Raw genomic sequence first — 23,363 nt, 5'->3', positions numbered from 1 at the left:
CATTGTTCTAGGTCTGCAGTCACATTGACTCGACTGAATGAGGACGTCATTATTACATTCTCCAAGGGTTACTGGTAAATGAGATAACCTTTTAAAACAACAGGCAGTCATTATAGGCTTGTTTTCGAAATATATTGAATTAACTGAATTATAGATCCACAAATTTGAAATTCTGCCACAGGACCTTCTGACTAGGTCTCTGGATGGGTCTCGACCCAAAATGTCACCTATCCGTGATCTCCACAGATGCTGCCTGACCCGCTGAGTTACTCCAGCACTCTGTGTCCTCCTCGGTTTACTAGTCCAGCCACATCCACTCTGTTGCTCTACCTAGATTGATTTGAAAGCAACACCTTGATGTACGAGGGTGAATTTTAGTGCAAGTCATTCCGTGGTCAATTGCAAAATAAACACTTAAAAGGCAATGGCCAACTTTTACGCAGGTCCGAAGATAGACACAAAAACTCACCGACAGACAGCATGTCTGGAGAGAAGGAATAGGTGACATTTCGGGTTGGGACCCTTCTTCAGACTTAACGCAGGTCTGTTTGATTGCACAGACAGAAGTCGTTAACCTCACCATAATGTGTGGGGAAAGAAAGGGTGACTCATGATCTCTGAACTTCATACAAAACTTCCAGACTGGTGGGTAAATACCAAGGGATTTCTTCCTAGCTGTAATCTGATAAGAGTGAAATAATAGACGCAGAATCTTGTTGCAACTGTACTCATCATTCATGAGAACATGATTTGCGGGTAAATGTCTATTCCCTTGATTACTTTAGGTACATAGCAACATAGAAAATAGGTGCAGGACTAGGCCATTCGGCCCTTCGAGCCAGCACCGCCATTCAATGTGATCATGGCCGATCATCCAGAATCACTGTCGCGCTCCTGCCTTCTCCCCACATCCCCCGATTCCGTTAGCCCCAAGAGCTACTGCACTGCATATCTAACTCTCTCTTGAAAACACCCAGTGAATTGGCCTCCACTGCCCTCTGTGGCAGAGAATTCCACAGGTTCACAACTCTCTGGGTGAAGAAGTTTCTCCTCATCTCAGTCTCAAATGGCCTACCCCTTATTCTTAAACTGGGACCCCTGGTTCTGGACTCCCCCAACATGGGAAACATTTTTCCTGCATCTAGCTTGTCCAATCCCTAAATAATTTTATATGTTTCTTTTATATCCTTTGAAATTCCAGTGAATACAAGCCCAGTCGACCCATTCCTTCGTCGACTAAAGATAGGCACAAATAAAAAAACTCAAGATACAGACGCAATTGTCTGAAGAAGGGTCCCGACCCGAAACGTCACCCAACCCCTCTCTCCAGAGATGCTGCCCAACCCACTGAGTCACTCCAGCTTTCTGTGTCAACTTTCTGCCTAAACTGAGATCAGAGCCCACCCTCTCCCACCCCCTGGACTGCAGTTAAGTGTATAAAACCATGAGAGGAATAGATCGGGTAGATGCGCAGACTCTCTTGCCCAGAGTAGGGGAATCGAGGACCAGAGGACATAGTTTTAAGGTGAGGGAGGAAATATTTAATAGGAATCTGAGCGATAACTTTTATGGAATGAGCTGCCGGAGGAGGTAATTGAGACAGGGACTATTGCAGCGTTTAAGAAACAATTAGACAGGTAGGCTTAAGGTGAAGGGGAAAATTGTTGAGTTTGTGATTGGTAGATTCCACTACTCAAGTGATAAAGTCATGTGAAAATTGGTGCAGTGAAAGAATGGCACGGTGGTGCAGCTGGTAGAGCCACTTACTCACAGCGCCAGGGACCCAGGTTCGATCCTGACCTCGGGCGCTGTTTCACAAAGTACATTTGTACGGCTTTGTAGAGTACAAGAGGACTTCACGACTGAAATTGAAACGTTTCATTTTTCAATGCAACCAAATATTTTAATTTTTTTAATGTTCATTCCAGCTTATTGGACGTCCATTCCTGCCACCCTACTGGTCGCTGGGGTTCCAGTTATGTCGATATGGATACAAGAATCAAAAGGAAATAGCTGATTTATACAGAGACATGAAGAGTGCGAGAATACCCTATGTAAGTTTGTTATGCACACGTGTTGTATTGAGCTATCGGCAAACTAGCATTTATTTTATCAAGGGTAAAAGGGCCTTTGATATGAAGAAGACGCCATTTTGTCCCAACTTGTAAGTTGTGAGAGTTGGTTTTGCAAACACCAATACAGGTGTCTGAGGTTATGGGGAGAAGGCAGGAGAATGGTGTTGGGAGGGAGAGATAGATCAGCCATGATTGATTGGTGGGATAGACTTGATGGGCTGAATGGCCTAATTCTGCTCCAATTCCTTATGACCTTAATATAACCCCTTAGTCCACCAGATCCCCGACAACTAGAATGTAATACAATGCAGGAAATGGCCCTTCGGCCCACCATGTCCGTGCCAACCATGATGCCAATCTAAACTAATCCCATCTGCCTTCACGTGGTCTGTACCTATCCATTTCCCAGCTGTCCATATTAAACATAAACGTTATATTAAACGCTCTTCAGCATTGTTATTACATCTACTTCTACCACCTCTCCCAGCGGCGTGGTCCTGGCAACTATCACTTTATGTCTCACAAATCTCCATTTAATTTCCCCCCTCTCCTCTTATGTCTAAATCCTATAGTATTTGGCACTTCCACCCTGGGACACAAGATTGACTATCTACCCTGTCTATGCCTCGTGTAATTTTATGGATCTTTATCAGGTCATCCCTTAGTCTCCAATGCTGGAGAGAAAACAATCTTCATTTTGTTCAACCTCTCTTGACCACTAGTACACTTCAACCTCCTGGTGAACCTCTTCTGCACCTTGGCCAAAGTGTCAGACCCTTCGCTATCTATACTAATCCTGTCCACCAGCACTTGGTCTGCATCTTTCGATGCTCCGGCGTTTCAATTGCTAATCCAGGTGTGCTGTAAATGTGAGAAATGCCACCTCCAACATCTCTTCAAACTGTGCATTCCAAATGGTAACCAGCTTCTGGTTAAAATTCATTTACCTAATATATCTCCTGTAACCTTCTCATCCCTCACCTTAAACCTGTGTCTTCCAGTGTTATATGCCACCATTAAGGACCAACGTTATCTTCAGTCTACCCTACATATTCCTCTCATAATAGAACAGTGCAGCACAGGAATGGGACACAATGTTTAGTTTGAACATAATGCCAACTTAAACTGATCTCATCCACCTGTACATGATGTATACTCCCTCTATTCACTGTACCTATCCAAAAGCCTCTTAAACACCACGATCGTATCTACCTCCACCATCACTGTGCGTTCCAGGCCCCCACCAAGTCAACGATACTTTATTGCCACATGTCCCTGAGACTGTCGCTCCCACATTGGTCTCTTCAGTCACAAGCGACGTTGTTCTAGCCGAGGTGTGGAGCAAGCAGCCAACTAGGATGCGTCACCCATGGTCAGCCATGACCGAGGGGGGCCTAAGAACCCAGTTACAGTGAAATGCTTTGTTTTCCATACAACCCGGTAAAATCAAACTGCAGACTTAGCTTAGGCAGGGACTCTGCAGAAGGACCAGGGCAGGTTGGGAGAGTGGGCAGAGAAGTGGCAGATGAAATATAGTGCAGCAAGTAGAAGGAATAAAGGTGTCGACTATTTTCTAAATAGGGTGAGAATCCAGAAATCGAAGGTGCAAAGGCACTTGGGAATGCTGGTGGAGGATTCCCCCACAAACTAATCTGCAAATCGAATTGGTAGTAAAGAAAGCAAACTCAATGCTAGCATTTATTTCAAAGGGGCTTGCATACAAAAACAGGAATGTAATGTTGAGGCTCCATAAGGCTTGGAAGACCATATTTGGAATATTGTAAGCAATTTTGGGCACCATATTGGAGGGAGGATGTGCTGGTTCTGGAGAGGGTCCAGAGGAGGTTAACCACAATGATTCCAGCAATGAGTAGGTTAACCTATGATCAGCGTTTGTCAGCACTGGGCCTGTACTCGCTGGAGTTTAGAAGAATGAGGGGGAGCTCATTGAAACGTACAGAAAAGTGAAAGGCCTGGATGGAGTGGATGTGGAGAGGATGGTTCCACTGATGGGAGAGTCTAGGACTGGAGGTCACAGCATCCTCAGATTTAAAGGACATTATTTTAGGAAGGAGATGAGGAGAAATTTCTTTAGTCAGAGGGTGGTGAATCTGTGGAATTCTTTGCCACAGAAGGCTGTGGATATTTGTAAGGCAGAGATAGATAGATTCTTGATTAGTACGGGTGTCAGAGGTGATGGGGAGAAGGCAGGAGAATGGGGTTAGGAGGGAGAGATAGATCAGCCATGATTGAATGGCGGAGTAGATTTGATGGGCCGAATGGCCTAATTCTACACCTATTCCTTATGACCAATATCAATCAATAGTCATTTATTTGTCACAAACACACATAAATGTGTAGTGAAATGAAAAATTACCCGCAGTTCAACAATAGGACCAATAAGAATAATCAATAAAAATGCAATAACACATACAATCATAAACTAACACCAAACAAAAGAAACAAAAGAAACATCCATCACAGTGAGTCTCCTCCAGTCCCTCCTCACTGTGATGGAAGGCCAGAATGTCTTTTTCTCTTTCCCTGCCGTCTTCTCCCGCGATCAGGCTGTTGTCGTTGCCACGTCGTGGTGGTCGGGGCTCCCGACATTGAAGCCCCCGCCGGACGGAGAAAGGTCCACGGCGGGCCGACCCAAGCCCGCGATTCGCCTTAGGCAGTCCTCAAGTGTCGCCATGTTTCTCTGTAAAAAAAATAAAAGCATTTATTCTGACTATCTATGCCTTTCATAATTTTATATAATCTTGTACCATAATAACTCTTTGGTTGAAGGATGTCCAATACGTTGACATTGATGTAATGGAGCGGCAGTTGGATTTCACTCTGGATGAAGATGACTTCCAGAATTTGCCAGATTTGTTTGATCAAATGAGAAGTGAAGGGATGAGAACCATCATCATTTTGGTAAGGGTCCAACCAGCTTTTGTTAAGCATTAGACTTCAATTGTAATTGCAGTTTGGATTCCAGTGTGGGTAACGTGTTTCTCCACTAACCATTAAGGATCCAGCAATTTCGGGAAATGAAAGCCGGCCTTACCAAGCATTTACGAGCGGACTGCAGAAAGATGTCTTCATTACTCGGGGAAATAGTTCTGACATCATGTGGGGGAAGGTAATCTGCATTTTCAAGTTTATAAAGATATTTAAAATTCAGCAATGCTTTGAAGTGATTTCCGTTAGTTACAGTAATCAAAGCCGTTTTATCAATTATCCGGTTTTCTGTCGCTACAGAAACTTTTCTCAATGGTTGTATAGCGTATTAAGCAATTGTAATCCTTGAACTTATCGTATCAATATCACAGGTATGGCCAGATCTTCCAAATGTGACTGTAGACACAACAAAAGACTGGGATTATCAAGTGAAAGTAAGCAAGATTTATCAAAACATTTACAACTTTAGCTGAAATATATCTGCAGTGCTGTGACAGAGTGGCGCATCGGGTAGAGTTGCTGACTCACAGTGCCAGGGACCCGGGTTCAATCATGACCTTGGTTGCTGTCTGTGTGGAGTTTGCACGTTCTCCCTGGGACTGTGTAGGGTTACTCCGGGTGCTCCGGCTTCCTTCCACACCCCAAAGACATGCGGGTTTGTAGGATGATTGGCCTCTGTAAGAGTGTCCCTAAAGTGTCGAGAGTGGAGGAGAGAGAGAGTGGGGTAGCAAAGACCTAGTGTGAACGGGTGATCGATGATTGGCATGGATTCAGTGGGCTGAAGGATCGGTTTCCATGTTATTATCTCTTAAAATACTTATCCAAAGCCAAACGCCTTGCCACGGATTTGCATTGAAACAGGAAACTCAAAAGATGAAGTCGAAATTGCTTTGAACTAGACATTCAACATGCAAGGGAAATTTGAAATAAAATCATATGATCAGGCACATTGGACGCACAGAGTCTCTTGCAAAGAGTGGGGGGAATCGAGAACCAGAGGGCATAGGTTTAAGGTGAAGGGGGAAAAGATTTTATGGGAAAGGAAGGGGTAGCTTTTTCGTGCAAAGGGTGGTGTATATGGAACAAGCTGCCCGAGGAGGTCGTTGAGGCAGGGACTATTGTGAGGTTTAAGAAGCAACTGGACCAAGTGGACCCGTTGGGCTCAAACCTCTCCTGCATTGGTGCAGCATCCTCTCCTTCCCCCCTCCCCTCCCCCCCTCCCCTCTCCTCTCTCCCCTCCCCTCCTCCCCCTCCCCTCTTCCCCCCCTCCCCCCCTCTCCCTCCCCTCTTCCCCCCCTCCCCCCCTCTCCCTCCCCCTCCTCCCTTCCCCTCCCCCCCCACACCATCCCCCTCAACCCCCATTATCCTCCCTCTTTTTCCCTCCCTCCCTCCCTAGGAGATAGATTTAAACTTTAAAATGTCAATAACTTTAAAAATATAACACCAATTTCAATGACACTTCTTCCATTAGCACCAAAGGGACGATGGTGAATGAGGTGGGCCTAAAAATGTCGTGCTATTGTGTACTGTTTTGGCTGTAGTCCAGGAACAAACAAACAAACAAACAAATGAGAGTTTTAGTATGTAGATTAGACAGGTGCATGGATAGGATAGGTTTAGAGGGCTATGCGCCAAAGGCAGGCAAGTGAGACTAGTGTGGATGGGGCATGTTGCTTGGTGTAGTCATGTTGGTCGGTATAGGCAAGTTGGGCCAAAGGGCCTGTATCCACACTCTATGACTCAAGAAAATGCATGAATGAAATAGACAATGTATTTTCCGTTCTTGCTTAAAATGGTGGTTTTGTGTTGTTGCAGCATTACCGGGCTTCTGCTGCTTTCCCAGACTTCTTCCGCAATACAACAGTAGATTGGTGGCACTCAGAAATTAAAGATTATTACGCCAATCCATCGAATCTAAGCAAAAGCTTGAAGTTTGATGGCCTCTGGATTGTAAGTGTTCAATTACTGTCTCTCTTACCAATAATTTCTGTTTCAAATTAGCAATAGAAAAAACATTTTGGTCAGCACGGTGGCGCAGCGGTAGAGTTGCTGCCTTACAGCACTTGCAGCGCCTGAGACCCGGGTTCGATCCCGACTATGCGCACTGTCTGTACGGAGTTCGTACGTTCTCCCCGTGACCTGCGTGGGTTTTCTCCGAGATCTTCGCTTTCCTCCCACACTCCAAAGACGTGCAGGTTTGTAGGCTAATTGGCTTGGTGTAAGTGTAAAATTGTTCATAGTGTGTGTACTGTCGGATAGTGTTATTGTGCGGGGATCGCTGGTCGGTGCGGAATCGGTGGGCCGAAGTGCCTGTTTCCGCGCTGTATCTCTAAACTAATCTAAACTCACACGGATTCCAGGCCCAGTTCCGGACCAAGAATCCAAAGAAGGGTCTCGACCCACAACGTCACCTATCCATATTATCCAGAGATGCTGCCTGACCTGTAGAATTACTGCAGCACTTTGTGTCCTCTTGTGCATTGACCAGCATCTGCGGTATTTGTTTCTGCTGCTTACACAATGATAATACCTTACTCGGTTATAGCGGACAATCAGCAATAACAGACGCCATTCCCCTCCCCCCTCCCCCTTATTAATGAGGTTTTACTGTATTTTGACTCTTGTGTTTTTTAACTACAGGATATGAATGAACCAGCGAGCTTTGTTCATGGATCCACTGATGACTGTCAAGAAACAAAATGGAACTTTCCACCCTATATGCCAGGTTAGGACATTTTCAACCAATGAATCCTTCAAATGTGTCTCAGCAAGTCAATACAAAAGGGTCATTTGAAGTTTGTGACTGAGGGAGTGGTCTTTCCCTATTTTATAGGGTCATAAGTGATAGGAGCAGAATTAGGACATTCAGCCCATCAAGTCTACTCTACCATTTCATCATGACACCTGTACTAATCGAGAATCTATCTATGCGTAGGAAAAAAACTGCAGGTGCTGGTTTAAATCGAGGGTAGGCACAAAATGCTGGAGTAACTCAGTGGGACAGGCGGCATCTCTGGAGCGAAGGAATGGGTGACATTTCGGGTCAAGACCCTACTTCAGACCTATCTATCTATCTCTAAGAATAGACAATAGACAATAGGTGCAGGAGTAGGCCATTCGGCCCTTCGAGCCAGCACCACCACTCAATGTGATCATGGCTAATCATTCTCAATCAGTACCCCGTTCCTGCCTTCTCCCCATACCCCCTGACTCCGCTATCCTGAAGAGCTCTATCTAGCTCTCTCTTGAATGCATTCAGAGAACTGGCCACCACTGCCTTCTGAGGCAGAGAGTTCCACAGATTTACATCTCTGACTGAAAAAGTTTTTCCTCATCTCAGTTCTAAATGGCCTACCCCTTATTCTTAAACCGTGGCCCCTGGTTCTGGACTCCCCCAACATTGGGAACATGTTTCCTGCCTCTAACATGTCCAACCCCTTAATAATCTTAGACGTTTCGATAAGATCCCCTCTCATCCTTCTAAATTCCAGTGTAAACAAGCCTAGTCGCTCCTGTCTTTCAACATATGAATCTATGAATCTATCTATCTCTGCCTTAAAAGGTAGCCTTTGCATTAAAAGGACACCGTGCTGCCCTGTGATTAAAACGTTTTACGTTTTAATGTTTTTGGAAAGGAAAATGATAACAGGTGTCAGAGGTTATGGGGAGAAGGCAGGAGAATGGGGTTAGGAGGGAGAGAGAGATCAGCCCTGATTGAATGGCAGATAGATTAGATGGGCCAAATGGCCTAATTCTGCTCCTATTCCTTATGAACTTAATGGGAGTTTTAAAAAAATATATATGCAAAGGCTACCTTTATAAACAAGACAGAAAACAATTGCTTTCTGGAAACTTAGTTGAGAGGGTTCGAAAAACTGACTCAGCACAGCAGTTGATAAAATCACAAGCTGTTGTATATTTATCAGTATGTAATTCCAGAAAAGGAATTGGGCTGGGCTTGTACTCGCTGGAATTTAGAAGACTGAGGGGGGATCTTATAGAAACATATAAAATTCTTTATATACCCTGGAGAGGCTAGATGCGGGAAGATTGTTCCCGATGTTGGGGGAGTCCAGAACCAGGGGTCACAGCTTAAGGATAAGGGGGAAGTCTTTTAGGACCGAGATGAGAAAACATTTCTTCACACAGAGAGTGGTGAGTCTGTGGAATTCTCTGCCACAGAAGGTAGTTGAGGCCAGTTCATTGGCTATATTTAAGAGGGAGTTATATGTGGCCCTTTTTGCTAAAGGGATCAGGGGGTTATGGAGAGAAGGCTGGTACAGGCTACTGAGCTGGATGATCAGCCATGATCATATTGAATGGCAGTGCCTACAGGCTCGAAGGGCCGAATGGCCTACTCCTGCACCTATTTTCTATGTTTCTATGTTTCTATGAATGGATTTGGTTCATTATGTTATGTTCTATATTCTGTTGTCACCTTTTTATTTTGAGCATCTGTATCATTCCTGTTTTGAAGCGCTTGAATCAAGGCACATGGGTTTGCACCACAAAACCCTGTGCATGGAGAGTCAACAGGTTCTGGCGGATGGAACTACAGTCAGACACTACGACGTGCACAACCTCTACGGATGGTCACAAACAAAACCAACATTGCAGTAAGTCGCAGAAGCATTATCCTGCAATGATCCATGATTAGATGAAAGCATGGCGGCACAGCGGTAAAGTCGCTGCCTCACGCAGCACCCGACACCCCGGGTTCGATCCAGACCACGGGTGCTGTCCGGACGGGGTTTGTACCTTCTCCCCGTGACCTGCGTGGGTTTTCTCCGGGTGCTCCGGTTTCCTCCCACACCCCAAAGACGTGCAGGTTTGGAGGTTAGTTGGCATTGGTTAAAAATTGTAAATTGTCCCGAGTGGTGTAGGATAGCGATAGTGTGCGAGGATCGCTGGTCGGCACGGACCTGTTTCCACGCTGCATCTCCAACGTAAACTAAACATCTTGGATAAAATGGCAGATATTAAAGAATGGAGTGAATGAAGGGAAACAATGCTGCTTTTGAATTGGTGGTAGTCATGCAGCATGATAACAGGCCCAACTTGCCCATGCCCACCCAACATGCCCCGTCCACAAGAAGGGTCTCGACCCGAAATGTCCTTCTCCCCAGAGATGCTGCCTGTCCCTCTGAATTACTCCAGCAATTTGTGTCTATCTTCAGTGTAAACCAGCATCTGCAGTTCCTTCCTACACAACTTTCATTACAATAGACAATAGACAATAGACAATAGGTGCAGGAGTAGGCCATTCAGCCCTTCGAGCCAGCACCGCCATTCAATGCGATCATGGCTGATCACTCTCAATCAGTACCCCGTCCCTGCCTTCTCCCCATACCCCCTCACTCCGCTATCCTTAAGAGCTCTATCCAGCTCTCTCTTGAAAGCATCCAACGAACTGGCCTCCACTGCCTTCTGAGGCAGAGAATTCCACACCTTCACCACTCTCTGACTGAAAAAGTTCTTCCTCATCTCCGTTCTAAATGGCCTACCCCTTACAAGTTGATGAAATATCATTGGCCTGAAATATTTATGTTTCGTGTTTGCAACTGTGAGTTATTTTATTGATTTTTTGTTTTAGTTATTGTTTATAATCTATGTGTGTAGCGTTTACAGACCTAGTATGCTGTTAGTCATGGAGAACAGAAATAGGCCTATTCGGCCCAACTTTCCCATGCCGACCAACATGCCCCATCTACACTAGTCCCACCTGCCTGCATTTGGCTCATAGAAACATAGAAAATAGGTGCAGGAGTAGGCCATTCGGCCCTTCGAGCCAGCATTGCCATTCAATATGATCGTGGCTGATCATCCAAAATCAGTACCCCGTTCCTGCTTTTTCCCCCATATCCCTTCATTCCTTTAGCCCTAAGAGCTAAATCTGACTCAGAAGGCAGTGGAGGCCAATTCTCTGGATGCTTTCAAGAGCGAGTTAGATAGAGCTGTTAATGATAGCGGAGTCAGGGGGTATGGGGAGAGGGCAGGAACGGGGTACTGATTGTGAATGATCAGCCATGATCACATTGAATGGCGGTGCTGGCTCGAAGGGCCGAATGGCCTCCTCCTGCACCTATTGTCTATTGTCTAACTCTCCACTGCCTTCTGTGGCAGAGAATTCCGCAGCTTCACAACTCTCTGGGTGAAAATGTTTTTCCTCATCTCAGCCCTAAATGGCCTACCCCTTATTCATAAACTGTGACCCCGTATCCCTCTAAACCTTTCCTATCCATGTACCTGCCCCAATGTCTCCTTCATGTGTTTACAGTACTTGACTCAACTGCCCCCTTTGGCAGCTCGTTCCAAATATCCACCACCCTCTGTGTGAAAAAAATAACTGATACCAAATTATTTGCTTGATTTACTCGAGGTAAATTATATGTTGGAAAAATCTTTGCACTCAAATCTCTTTGCTGGTTCCACGCCTGCAATGCAGTTATTTCATCCGAGAGATGATGGAATCAGCATTTACACCTGTCAATGAACGGATTTATAAATGAATGTTCCACTATTCTTGAAATGGATTACATTGATCTAGTGATAACAAGTCGGAGGGAATTAAGGCCAATTAATCTTGTAAACGCAGGACTAAAAGGCAATGGTTTACGAGAACTGAAGATGGAGAGAAATGAAAGTGAATGTGACTTTATGAAATGGAGTAGGATTGTGCAGCAGAGAGGGTTTTCTCTCTGCCATGCTTGGGTGGGATAACGCACTAAAGATAGACACAAAATGCTGGAGTAACTCGGCGGGATAGAATGAATGGGTGACGTTTCGGGTCGAGGCCCTTCTTCAGACTGAGAGTCGGGAGAGGGAGATACAGAGACAAGGAAGTGTAAGGTGTGAACATGAGACAAAGGGGTTGGAGATCAAGGACCATCAGTCTGAAGAAGGGTCTCGACCGGAAACGTCACCCATTCCTTCGCTCCTGAGATGCTGCCCGTCCTGCTGAGTTACTCCAGCATTTTGTGAAAGGACCATGTAGAATAGATCATTGTTAGCAAGGAGAAGGTAACAACAAGGCAAACAGGTAAAATGTAAACAGGACAGTCAGACTAGTCGGAGAACTGGGGAGGGGGGGAGGGATGGAGAGAGAGGGAGAGGGAGAGGGAGAGGGAGGGCAAGGGTTACTTAAAGTTAGAGAAGTGAATGTTCATACCGCTGGGGTGTAAGCTACCCAAGCACAATATGAGGTGCTGTTCCTCCAATTTGCGTTTGGGCCTCACTCTGACAATGGAGGAGGCCCAGGACAGAAAGGTCAGGGGGGGGGGGGGGGGGGGTAAAGTGTTTAGCAACCGGGAGATCAGGTAGGTTTAGGCAGACTAAACCTAAGATTCAGGTAACGCACAGCTGCGCTAGCAGCACTCATTTAAACCGCGCTGCTTCCTGCTGAGAAGCGAAAGGGTTTGTGTGCAATGTGAGGAATTCAACGACATGACAAATGGGTACAAGAGCAGGTCACTGGTGCCACTGAGACTACTTCACCATTCTGATGACTGTTGTACCTCGACATCCACCTGCTGGATAAAGTACGAGGATTATCTTGGTGTAGAACTCAGTTTGAGAACTTCAAGTGAATGTTAACCGCAAGTGTAGATTGGTTTCACGTACGGGTGCAGACAATCTTTGCAATTTATTCCAAGTAAGAGGCAGCTTTGCTGATCGACGGGGTTAATTGAGACACACTTACCAACAAGCAGCCCGGGGCCTGCCTGGATTACTCATTACACCTGGAGCGCGGACTGGACTTTGGAAATGGTGCCAAAACCTGGCTCCTCTTGCACGCGGGCTCAGCAGACTATGTGCGTAAACTTTGCTAATCGGGGATCGTGCACATGACAATAAACTAAACTGAACTGATTTGATTTATTTCACAGATCTCTGCAGAACCTAACTGGAGAGCGAGGGATTGTGGTGACTCGTTCAACTTTCCCATCGAGTGGGCAATGGGCAGGGCATTGGCTGGGAGACAACACAGCAGCCTGGAATCAGATGCACAAATCAATCATTGGTAAAATACATCTAAACTTCCCAGATCCCTGAAAAGAATATTTAATGTAATTCCACTGTTACTCTCCTCTCTTTATACCTGAACTCGTGCACTGATTAGATTCCAACTCCGCTGGCCCCATCCCGTTCTTTGCTTTCTATTGCACAGAGAGTGATTAAAACATAAAGTGCTGGAGGAACTTCAACACAGTCAGACAGCATCTGTGGAAGGAATGGACAGGTGACATTTCAAGTCAGGGTCCATTTTAAGACTGATGGGGAGTAACGGGGAGAAGGCTCAAAGAGACATCGAGGTGGGGGGGGGTGCAAAGTGCTGGAGGAACTCAGCGGGTCAGGCAACGTCTCTGGAGAACATGGACAGGTGACGTTTTGGGTTGAGACCCCTTCATTGAACTGATTGTGGGAAGGTGGGTGTGGGGGGGGGGGGGGGGAACTGAAAGCAAGGAAAAAAAAACAGGACAATCAGGGCCAGCAATAGATGACCTCAGGCTGGGAGGTTCCCCTGATAGGCCCATTGTTGGCTAGGGACAGTGAGATCCCAAGAGGAACTGGGATCCAAAGATAATAGAGCAGAGCAACTCAACCCTAAAAACCGTGGTATGTCATGACGCCATTTTAGTAGGCAGAAACTCGCAGAAACATTTAAAAAGAAAAATGACAATGATAGATGAGATATATTCTGCATCTTTATGGTATCATCACACATACTGTTCCCCCTCAACACTGATTTCACTGCGAGAGGCATAGCGAACGGCGGGTTTTGCTTACTAAAATGGCGGACGTTACGCTCCTTTGCGTACTACACTTCAGTATTGGCGATTTCGGCGGAGTGGTTCATCTTGCTCCTCTAGTATCTTTGCTGGAAACTGACCTTTAATGGAGGAAGGGGGTCAGGGGTGAGGGGTGAGGGGGGGGAGGGGGGGGGAGTGTTGCTTTGAGACAGTGTGATCCCAAGTTTTTAGAATTTGAGCTTTAATAGTTTTTCCCAATGATACAGAGAGGGTAATGCTACATCAGTATTACAGAATAAGGATTCATTTTCCTACCTGCCTGTTCTCAGTCGATTCATTGTCTCACTGCATTATGTATGCATTGTGCTATTTTAAACCATTTCTAATGTAATTGTATTGGATTCGATTGCATTAAAAAAACAACACACAGGATGTAACATAAAACCCAGGATAATGTTGTAAATGAATCATAATCACTAATGCTTCTATAAAAATCAATGAGCTCTTCAAATCATTGTTAATGATTCTCTTTCTTAGCTACTGTATCCACTCTAACCTTTAAAAATCTTTTCAAATTTAGTGACACCAATTTACATTGGCACTGTTCAGAAAATTCCTTGCGAGCTTTTGCGTCAGCACAAACCTCTCTCTGTTCATCAAATCTCTGACCATCTTTTCCGCATTTTCCATTGGATCCCTTCAATTCTGGTTCATTCTATTCACAGCATGGAACCAGCCCTCATAAAAGAACCAATCCCCACAAACTAACAGCAACAACAAAAATCAAAAATCAGTGTGTTTATCTATTTCTTGCCAAAGCTTCATGAATACATCATTTCCCTTTTTCCACCAAGGTTCCTGCCTCCAGTTGTACTGACAAGACACAATTCTTGATTTTAGGAATGGCTTGCTTCAGTTCATGTCTGAGCTGTAGGCATGGCAGTTGAATACTCCACAAATATTCTGCTCATCTGTCTAGTATTCTGCCACTGCGACATTGCCAGCTCATCTGCTGCTGACAATTACCCATGTTTTCACCTGAAAGGTACTTTGGGACACCCAGAGATACTAAGAGATACAATATAAACGTATCTGTCTTCTTTAGACGTTAGAGATACAGCGCGGAAATAGGCCCTTCAGCCCACCGAGTCTGCCCGGACAAGTGATAACCCCATACACTAGCACTATGATAAGGTCATAAGGAATAGGAGGAGGATTGGGCCATTTGGCACATCGAGTCTACTCCGCCATTCAATCATGGCTGATCAATCTCCTCCTCCTGAAGAAGGGTCTCGACCTGAAACGTCACCCATTCCTTCTCTCCCGAAATGCTGCCTGACCTGCTGAGTTACTCCAGCATTTTGTGAATAAATACCTTCGATTTGTACCAGCATCTGCAGTTATTTTCTTATACTATATAATCTCCTCCTCCTGACCCCATTCTCCAGCCTTCTCCCCAAAACCTTTGACTGACATCTGTACTAATCAAGAATCTATCTGCCTCTGCCTTAAACCGCTGCCTATCGCACACACTAGGGCAATTTCACAATTTTACCAAAGCCGACTAACCTGCTAACCAAAATGACATTCCCCTCTGATTGTACTGTGTTGTTGCAGCTCACTCTCCTTGAGTGTCACCGAAGCCAATATCTTCCAACACTTCTTACCAGGAATGCTGCCTGGATTGGAGGGTATTAACTATAAAGAGAGGTGTCTCGACTTGGATTACTTTCTCCTGAGCTTTGGAAGCTGAGGGGAGAAATGGTAGAACTATATAAAATTATGAAAGGGTAAACAGTCAGAACTTTTTTTCCCAGTGTGAAATGTCGAAGGCTAGAGGGTGCAGCTTTAAGGTGAGAGGGGCAAAGTTTAAGGAAGATGTGGGAACAAGGGACTGCAGATGCTGGTTTACGGAAAATAATGCAAAGTGCTGGAGTAACTCAGCAGAGCAGGTAGTATCTCTGGAGAACATGGATAGGAGTCTGAAGAAGGGTCCTGGCCTGAAACATCATCTATCCATGTTTTCCATAGATGCTGCCTGACCTGCTGAGTTACTCCAGCACTTTGCATCACTTTTTAAAAAAAAGGCACTTTGTGTCTTTTTTTAAAAAGTATGATGTTCAGGGCAATTTTTTTCCCGACATGGTGATAGGTACCTAGAACCCACTGCCAGTGGAGTAGTGGTGGAGGCAGATACCATAGTGGCATTTGAGAGCCTTTTGGACAATGCAATTCCACCACATCAAATTTCATCTTCTCCCTCTCAAACTGCAGGTCGAATTTTATCATCTCACGGTCATTTTCTGAGCTGAGGCACAAGATTGGGAGAACTGTTGAAAGGGAAATTGGATGTGGAGGCTCAAATGCTCACAGAGAACAGTACAGCACAGGAACAGGCCTTTCGGCCCACAATTCCAGTGCTGAACATGATGAAGAGACCAATTCTCATCTGCCTTCACATCATCCATTTCCTGCAATTCCCCTGCATGTCTATGCGCCTATTCAAACACCTCTTAAATGCCACTACCATAACTGCCTCCCCTACCATCAACAACAGCGGCTTTCCGGGCACCCGTCACCATCTATGTAAAAAAGAAGATTGTCCGGCACATCTCCCTTTCAAAGATTGCCCCTCTCACCTTAAAGCTATGCCCTCTCATCTGTGACATTCCACCCTGAGGAGAAACAGGTTCTGACTGTCTGTCCTATCTCTGCCTCTCATAACTTTACATACATTTATCTCATCACCCTCCACACAGTTTTCTGAAATTCCCGATTGTTTTCTGCTATTATGATATATTTTTGCTTGTGTAATATCAATGTTCTTCTATTCTAGGAATGATGGAGTTCAGTCTATTTGGAATTTCTTATGTAAGTCTATTTAAAAGCTCCGATTGCAGAATACAGTAGAAGCCTTTTTATTGCATTATACCTTGACAATTTCATGTGCATTAATATATATATCTATTTACATTTCATTGGCTTTTAGACGGGAGCAGATATCTGTGGCTTTTTTCAGAACTCTACCTACGAGCTCTGCCTTCGTTGGATGCAACTTGGAGCGTTCTATCCGTATTCTCGGAATCACAATGGAATAGGATTTCACGTAAGTCATCTCTTGGCCACTGGAGTCATAGAGTGATACAGTGTGGAAACAGGCCCATCGGCCCAACTTGCCCACACCGGCCAACATGCCCCAGCTACGCTAGTCCCACCTGCCGGCACTTGGTCCATATCCCTCCAAACCTGTCCTATCCATGTACCTGTCCAACTGTTTCTTAAATGATGGGATAGTCCCAGCCTCAACCACCTCCTCTGTCAACTTGTTCCATACACCCACCACCCTTTGTGTGAAAAGTTGCCCCTCGGATTCCTATTGATACTGTAAATACAAAGTAGAAAGCAAAATCTTAATCTTCACGAGGAAAGGAGTAGGTGACATTTTGGGTCGAGACCCTTCATCAGACTAGGTGTCTAGTGAAGGATCTCGATCTGAAACATCACCTATTCCTTCTCTCTACAGATGTTGCCTGACCCGCTGAGTTACTCCAGCACTTTGTGTCTATCTTGGGTGTAAACCAGCATCTGCTGTTCCTTCTTACACAAAATCTAATCTTCATGTTCCCCATTACGACTGGGGACAGAAACAATAGGCTATTTATGAAAAAAGAAACAAATTAGCTTTCTTTCCACAATTAGTGTACATGCATCGATTAGCAATATTCAGTTACCATGAAGTCTGAACAATGCTTCATGCAATGTTTTTGAATTTTGAAGTTAATAACACAGTGAAAAATGTAACTTAAGGAAGACATGGTTCTCTGGCTATTTCTGTACTGAGCGTTTGACAGCACTGGGCCTGTACTTGCTGGAGTTTAGAAGAATGAGGGGGGGGACCTAATTGAAACTTACCGAATAGTGAAAGGCCTGGACAGAGTGGATGTGGGGAGGATGTTTCCACCAGTGGGAGAGTCTACCACCAGAGGTCACAGCCTCAGAATTAAAGGACGTTCCTTTAGGAAGGAGATGAGGAGGAATTTCTTTAGCCCGACAGCGGCGAATCTGTGGAATTCATTGCCACAGAAGCCTGTGGAGGCAAAGTCGATGGATATTTTTAAGGCAGAGATAGATAGATAGATTCTTGATTACTTCGGGTGTCAGGGGTTACGGGGAGAATGGGGTTAGGAAGGAAAGATAGATCAGTCATGATTGAATGGCGGAGTAGACTTGATGGGCCGAATGGCCTAATTCTGTCCCTTTCACTTATGACCCTCCAAATTTCAGCCAATTAATACAGGGAACAGAGCTGTACAATTTGGTGTTCTGTTTGATCACAGTCCATGCCCTGCTGCTATGCCTATAAGTAGAAGTAAATTACTGAATTTGTTCTGTTTGTATGTCTTAATGACTAAAAATGTTACTGTCGGTCTGTGGTATGTTCTTTTCAAATAATATATATTGGCTTAAATATCAGTCAATATTAAAGAGGGCAACAGGTTTATTACCGAGACAGTGAGACTTCATAAATTCATAAGTGATAGGAGCCATCAAGTCCACTCCACCATTCAATCATGGCTGATCTATTCTCTCCTTCCTAACCCCATTGACATGGCCTCTTCGACCTTCTGTTACATTAAAGTAAAGTTGGAGAGCCTAAGATTGATTTTTAAAGCATTATAAAGTGCGTTTGAAGGCTCTGGGTCCGTACTCCCTGAAGTTTAGAAGGATGGGGGGGGGGGGAATCTCATTGAAACCTACTGGATAATGAAAGATCTTTAGAGATACAGCGTGGAAACAGGTCCTTCGGCCCAACAAATGGCCAAACTCTGCTCGTATGTCTTATAAAATGGGTTCAAAATATATATTTTTTTTAAACACTTTTTCTTGGTACTGACAATGTCAATCTGTCCGACCCTAAGTCGTTCCATTTAATGTACTGTTAATGATGACATTGTTTAGCCTCACAGTGAAAGAGGCTTCGGAGAAGTGACACGTTTTCACTTAAATTTTGAACTGACAGACTTGTTTTTTGGTTGACAATGCGCTTGTCCAGGGAGGCTGATGAAACTTGCTGCAGCAGCTCACCTGTTCCTGATGGGAGCAATGCCAGAAACATTGTCTTAAATTACAAATGATAAAAGCACAAAAGCTACGAGCAGGAGTGCAGCAACAGGGCTCTCCAATCTACCCAGGCTGGCTGATGCACTCTTGGTTTCAATAGACAATAGACAATAGGTGCAGGAGTAGGCCATTCGGCCCTTCGAGCCAGCACCACCATTCAATGTGATCATGGCTGATCACTCTCAATCAGTACCCCGTTCCTGCCTTCTCCCCATACCCCCTGACTCCGCTATCCTTAAGAGCTCTATCCAGCTCTCTCTTGAATGCATTCAGAGACTTGGCCTCCACTGCCTTCTGAGGCAGAGAATTCCACAGATTCAGCAGGACCTCCTGCTCTCCACTCCCCAGACTCTTCGACTCTCTTGTTGACTGAGGTATTGATCTTCAGTTTGCATAATTCAATGATCTCTCCACCACAGCTCGGCAAAGGAGAGCATTTCAAAGGTTCACAACCCTTCAAGAGACGTGCCCACCTTCTCTCGGACTGAAAAATGGATCAAGCCTGGCACTATTTGCCTGAAGCGAGCTGCCTGGCACTGTCTTGGTGTGGATGGTGTCGCTGGGCTGGTTGGCTGGCAACAGCAAAGGCGCTGGTCGAGTAACAATTGTGGCCAAATAAATGCCATCGCTCCCAAGAAACAACCACAGTTCCATTCGTAAAGGAGCCATTCACACCCCTCCTCGCCTATTCTTGACATTGAATGGCGGTGCTGGCTCGAAGGGCCGAATGGTCTACTCCTGCACCTATTGTCTATTGCCTGAGCAATCCCAATCTCGACTCGAAACGTCACCTATTCCTTTTCTCCAGAGATCCTATCTGACCCGCTGAGTTACTCCAGCTTTTTGTGTCTATCTTTGGTTTAAACCAACATCTGCACTTCCTTCCTACCCAATCATCTTCTCCAGATACATGGCATTTCCATCGGCACATGGATTTGGAGGGATATGGATCATGTGCAGGCAGAGGAGATTAATTTAACTTAATGCAACAAAAGTAACGATGATAAAGGACACAGGCCATTGTTAGCTGTGGGCTAGGTGAAAACGAGTTACAGACAATGAGACTCAACCAGATGACTTTGAAGCTGGTACGACTTGGGTGGGGGAGAGATGGAGAGAGGGTGGATACAAGGGTTACTTGAAGTTAGAGAAATCAATATTCATACCGCTGGGTTGTAAGCTGCCCAAGCGAACAATGATTTTAAGTGACTTTAAGTACCATGGACTAATTCTCCACAAGTAATCATTTCACAACCCCATTTAAAGCTAGCCACGCGCTAAATTCACCCTAATTCACAGGCAGTTTGAGGTCGGTGTGCTGCCTGTATAGGAACTAACAAGCACAAAATAATCTTGCATCACCATCCCCCCCAATTGATTTGTTAACTATCATAACCAGCCCCGAACTGAACTCCTCGTAATAAACCCAAAAAGATGACATTAATTCCGCGTGCCAAACGCCTTGTATGTATTGTTGCTGTGTGCCGCTGTTGGGACCAACTGTTTATTTAGTTTTAGTTTAGAGATACAGCGCAGAAACAGGCCCACAGAGTCTGTACCGACCACCATGATGGCGGCATGGTGGCGCAGCGGTAGAGTTGCTGCCTTACAGCGAATGCAGCGCCGGAGACTCAGATTCGATCCTGACTACGGGCGCCGTCTGTATGGAGTTTGTACGTTCTCCCCGTGGGTTTTCTCCGATATCTTTGGTTTCCTCCCACACTCCAACGACGTGCAGGTTTGTAGGTTAATTGGCTGGGCAAAAATTGTCCTCAGTGTGTGTAGGATAGTGTTAATGTGCGGGGATCGCTGGGCGGCGCGGACTCAGTGGGCCGAAGGGCCTGTTTCCGCGCTGTATCTCTAAATCTAAAATCTAAATCTAAAACTAGGGACAATTTTCACTTATACCAAGTAACCTGCAAACTTGTTTGTCTTTGGAGTGTGGGAGGAAACCAAAGATCTCGGAGAAAACCCACGCGGTCACAGGGAGAACGTACAAACTCTGTACAGACAGCGCCCGTAGTCGGGATCAAACCCGGGTCTCTGGCGCTGCAAGTGCTGCAAGGCAGCAATTCCACCGCTGCGCCACCGTGCCACCCTCATTACTGTTTATGCTACAACATCAGATTGGAAGTTACCTATGTGAACAGCAGGAAAAAACAGCTGGATGATTGTGATTCTACATCATCACTGAAGTAAGCAGTGAAACAGATTTGTTTGCCAATAGGTAAAGCGACAAGAAAAAGTGCAAGCAAAGCTCTTCTACTCTTTGGGCATCCATTAAAGAACTGGAATATAAAAACAGGGATCTATAATCAGTCTGAAGAAGTGTCTCGACCTGAAACGTCACCTACTCCTTTTCTCCAGAGATGCTGCCCATCCCACTGAGTTATTCCAGCATTTTGCATCTATCTTCGGTATAAAGCAGCATCCTTCCTGCACATTTAGAATATAAAACAGGGATGTAACACTGATGCTTTACAAGACACTGGTCAGATCGCATTTGGAGTATCATGAGGAGTTTTGGGCCCCATGTCTGAGGAAGGATGTGCTGGCATTGGAGAGGGTCCAGAGGAGGTTTACGAGTATGATCCCATGAATGATTGGGTTAACATTTGACAAACGTTTAACGGTTCTGGGCCTGTCATCGCTGGAGTTTAGAAAGGATAAGGAGGGGCCACATTAAAACGTGCCTGGTCAGAGTGGACTTGGAGAGGATGCTTCTACCACTGGGAGTCTAGGACTAGAGGACGCAGCCTCAGAGTAAAAGGACACGCCTTCTTAAGTCAGAGGATGGTGAATCTGTGGAATTAATTGCCACAGAAGGCGGTGGAGGCTAAGCTTTTTAAAGTGGAGAGGGACATATTCTTGATGAGTAAGGGTGTCAATGGTTATGGGGAGAAGGCAGGAGAATGGAGTTGAGTGGGAAAGAGATCAGCCATGACTGAATGGTAGAGTAAACTCGATGGGCCGAATGGCCTAATTCTGCTCCCATGACTTAATGAACGTGAAACAATCTCAAAGCTAGCAGTTCAAATATGTTATTTAGCTATTTCGATTTCAACAATAATAAGGAAAACAATCAAACAGCCTGAGAATTAAAGAAAGTTCCTTTAGGAAGGAGATGAGGAGGAATTTCTTGAGTCAGAGGGTGGTGGATCTGTGGAATTCATTGCTGCAGAAGGCTGTGGAGGAACGTCAATGGATATGTTTAAGGCCGAGATAGATTCTTGATTGGTATGGGTGTTAGAGGTTATGGGATGAAGGCAGGAGAATGGGGTTGAGAGGGAAAGATAGATTAGCTATGATTGAATGGCGGAGTAGACTTGATGGGCCGAATGGCCTAATTCTGCTCCTATCACTTATGAAATGATAATGAAGAGGCGAGTGAAATTAAGAAATAAAGTTGTCTATTATGCAGTGTACGATATTAGTGACAAATTAAGTAGAAATATAGACAGTTTGGAGACATTTCAGAGAAATCTGCAAAAACCTTATTATTACTTTGAAGCTTTTTGTCCCGTGACCATTGTAAGATCAGCCATTGTTTTTAAACTTTCAAATTTCTCAGAGTATTTGGGGTATTATTCACATGTTGAGATTCAGAGTTGTCCTCTTCAATTAATCAGACATGCAAGAACAGATTGTATTGTACCTTGTCAAAATAATTGTTAAATGCGACACGAACAGTTTCTACAGAATAAGCAATGGGGAGGATATAAACTGTGATTCAGCTTCAGATATGGTGCAGAAAACATGTGACAAAGTGAATTAAAAGGACAGTTCTGGCCCCAGGTGGAGATGATAAAATTGGCTTTCTCTTGTATTATGTAGGCTACAAATATTCATACATAAGTCAAGTCACCCTGACTTAAATGCTTATTTCAATGCAAGGCGCCTTTCAAACCTTGCGAACTGCCATCCAATCATTCCAATGATCTCACTTTATCCGCTTATTTTCCTGTGACCTACAACCTTTTATTCTCTTTCACATGTCCGACAAATTCCCTGTGTCATTTATCTTGTATTAAGATGCTAACTTGCCGTAGCCAACTAGCCGAGCAGCAGCAGAGGGCACAAGGTGTCGGTAGGAAAATAACTGCAGATGCTGGAGTAACTCAGCAGGTCAGGCCGCATCTCTGCAGAGAAGGAATGGGTGACATTTCGGGTCGAGGCCCTTCTTCGGACTGAGATGCTGGAGTAACTCAACGGGTCAGGCAGCATTTCCGTAGAACGTGGATAGGTGACAAATCAGATTGGAACCTTCTCCAGAAGGGTCCCAACCCGAGATGTCTCCCATCCATGTTCTAAAGAAATGCTTTGTAAGAAGGAACAGTAGATGCTGGTTTAAACCGAAGATAGGCACAATAAGCTGGAGTAACTCAGCGGAACAGGCAGCATCTCTGGAGAGGATAGGGTGACGTTTCGGGTCTGAAGAAGGGTCCCGACCCGAAACGTCACCCATTCC

General features: G+C 45.0%; 1 protein-coding gene across 1 annotated transcript in view; it reads left to right on the top strand.

Moving 5' to 3' along the window:
- Positions 1–23,363, top strand: part of si (sucrase-isomaltase) — a 265,194-nt gene that overhangs the window by 209,815 nt on the left and 32,016 nt on the right. Inside the window, exons 33-42 of the mRNA XM_078410873.1 lie at positions 1,929–2,054; positions 4,866–4,997; positions 5,095–5,205; positions 5,396–5,458; positions 6,840–6,974; positions 7,665–7,749; positions 9,502–9,640; positions 12,911–13,044; positions 16,611–16,645; positions 16,764–16,880. Coding sequence (XP_078266999.1) covers positions 1,929–2,054; positions 4,866–4,997; positions 5,095–5,205; positions 5,396–5,458; positions 6,840–6,974; positions 7,665–7,749; positions 9,502–9,640; positions 12,911–13,044; positions 16,611–16,645; positions 16,764–16,880 — 1,077 coding nt within the window. The remainder of the gene's footprint in view (positions 1–1,928; positions 2,055–4,865; positions 4,998–5,094; positions 5,206–5,395; positions 5,459–6,839; positions 6,975–7,664; positions 7,750–9,501; positions 9,641–12,910; positions 13,045–16,610; positions 16,646–16,763; positions 16,881–23,363) is intronic.

The sequence above is a fragment of the Rhinoraja longicauda genome, chromosome 13 (genome assembly GCF_053455715.1).
Source record: "Rhinoraja longicauda isolate Sanriku21f chromosome 13, sRhiLon1.1, whole genome shotgun sequence".
NCBI lineage: Eukaryota > Metazoa > Chordata > Chondrichthyes > Rajiformes > Arhynchobatidae > Rhinoraja > Rhinoraja longicauda.
This window is presented reverse-complemented; position numbering and strand designations above follow the sequence as displayed.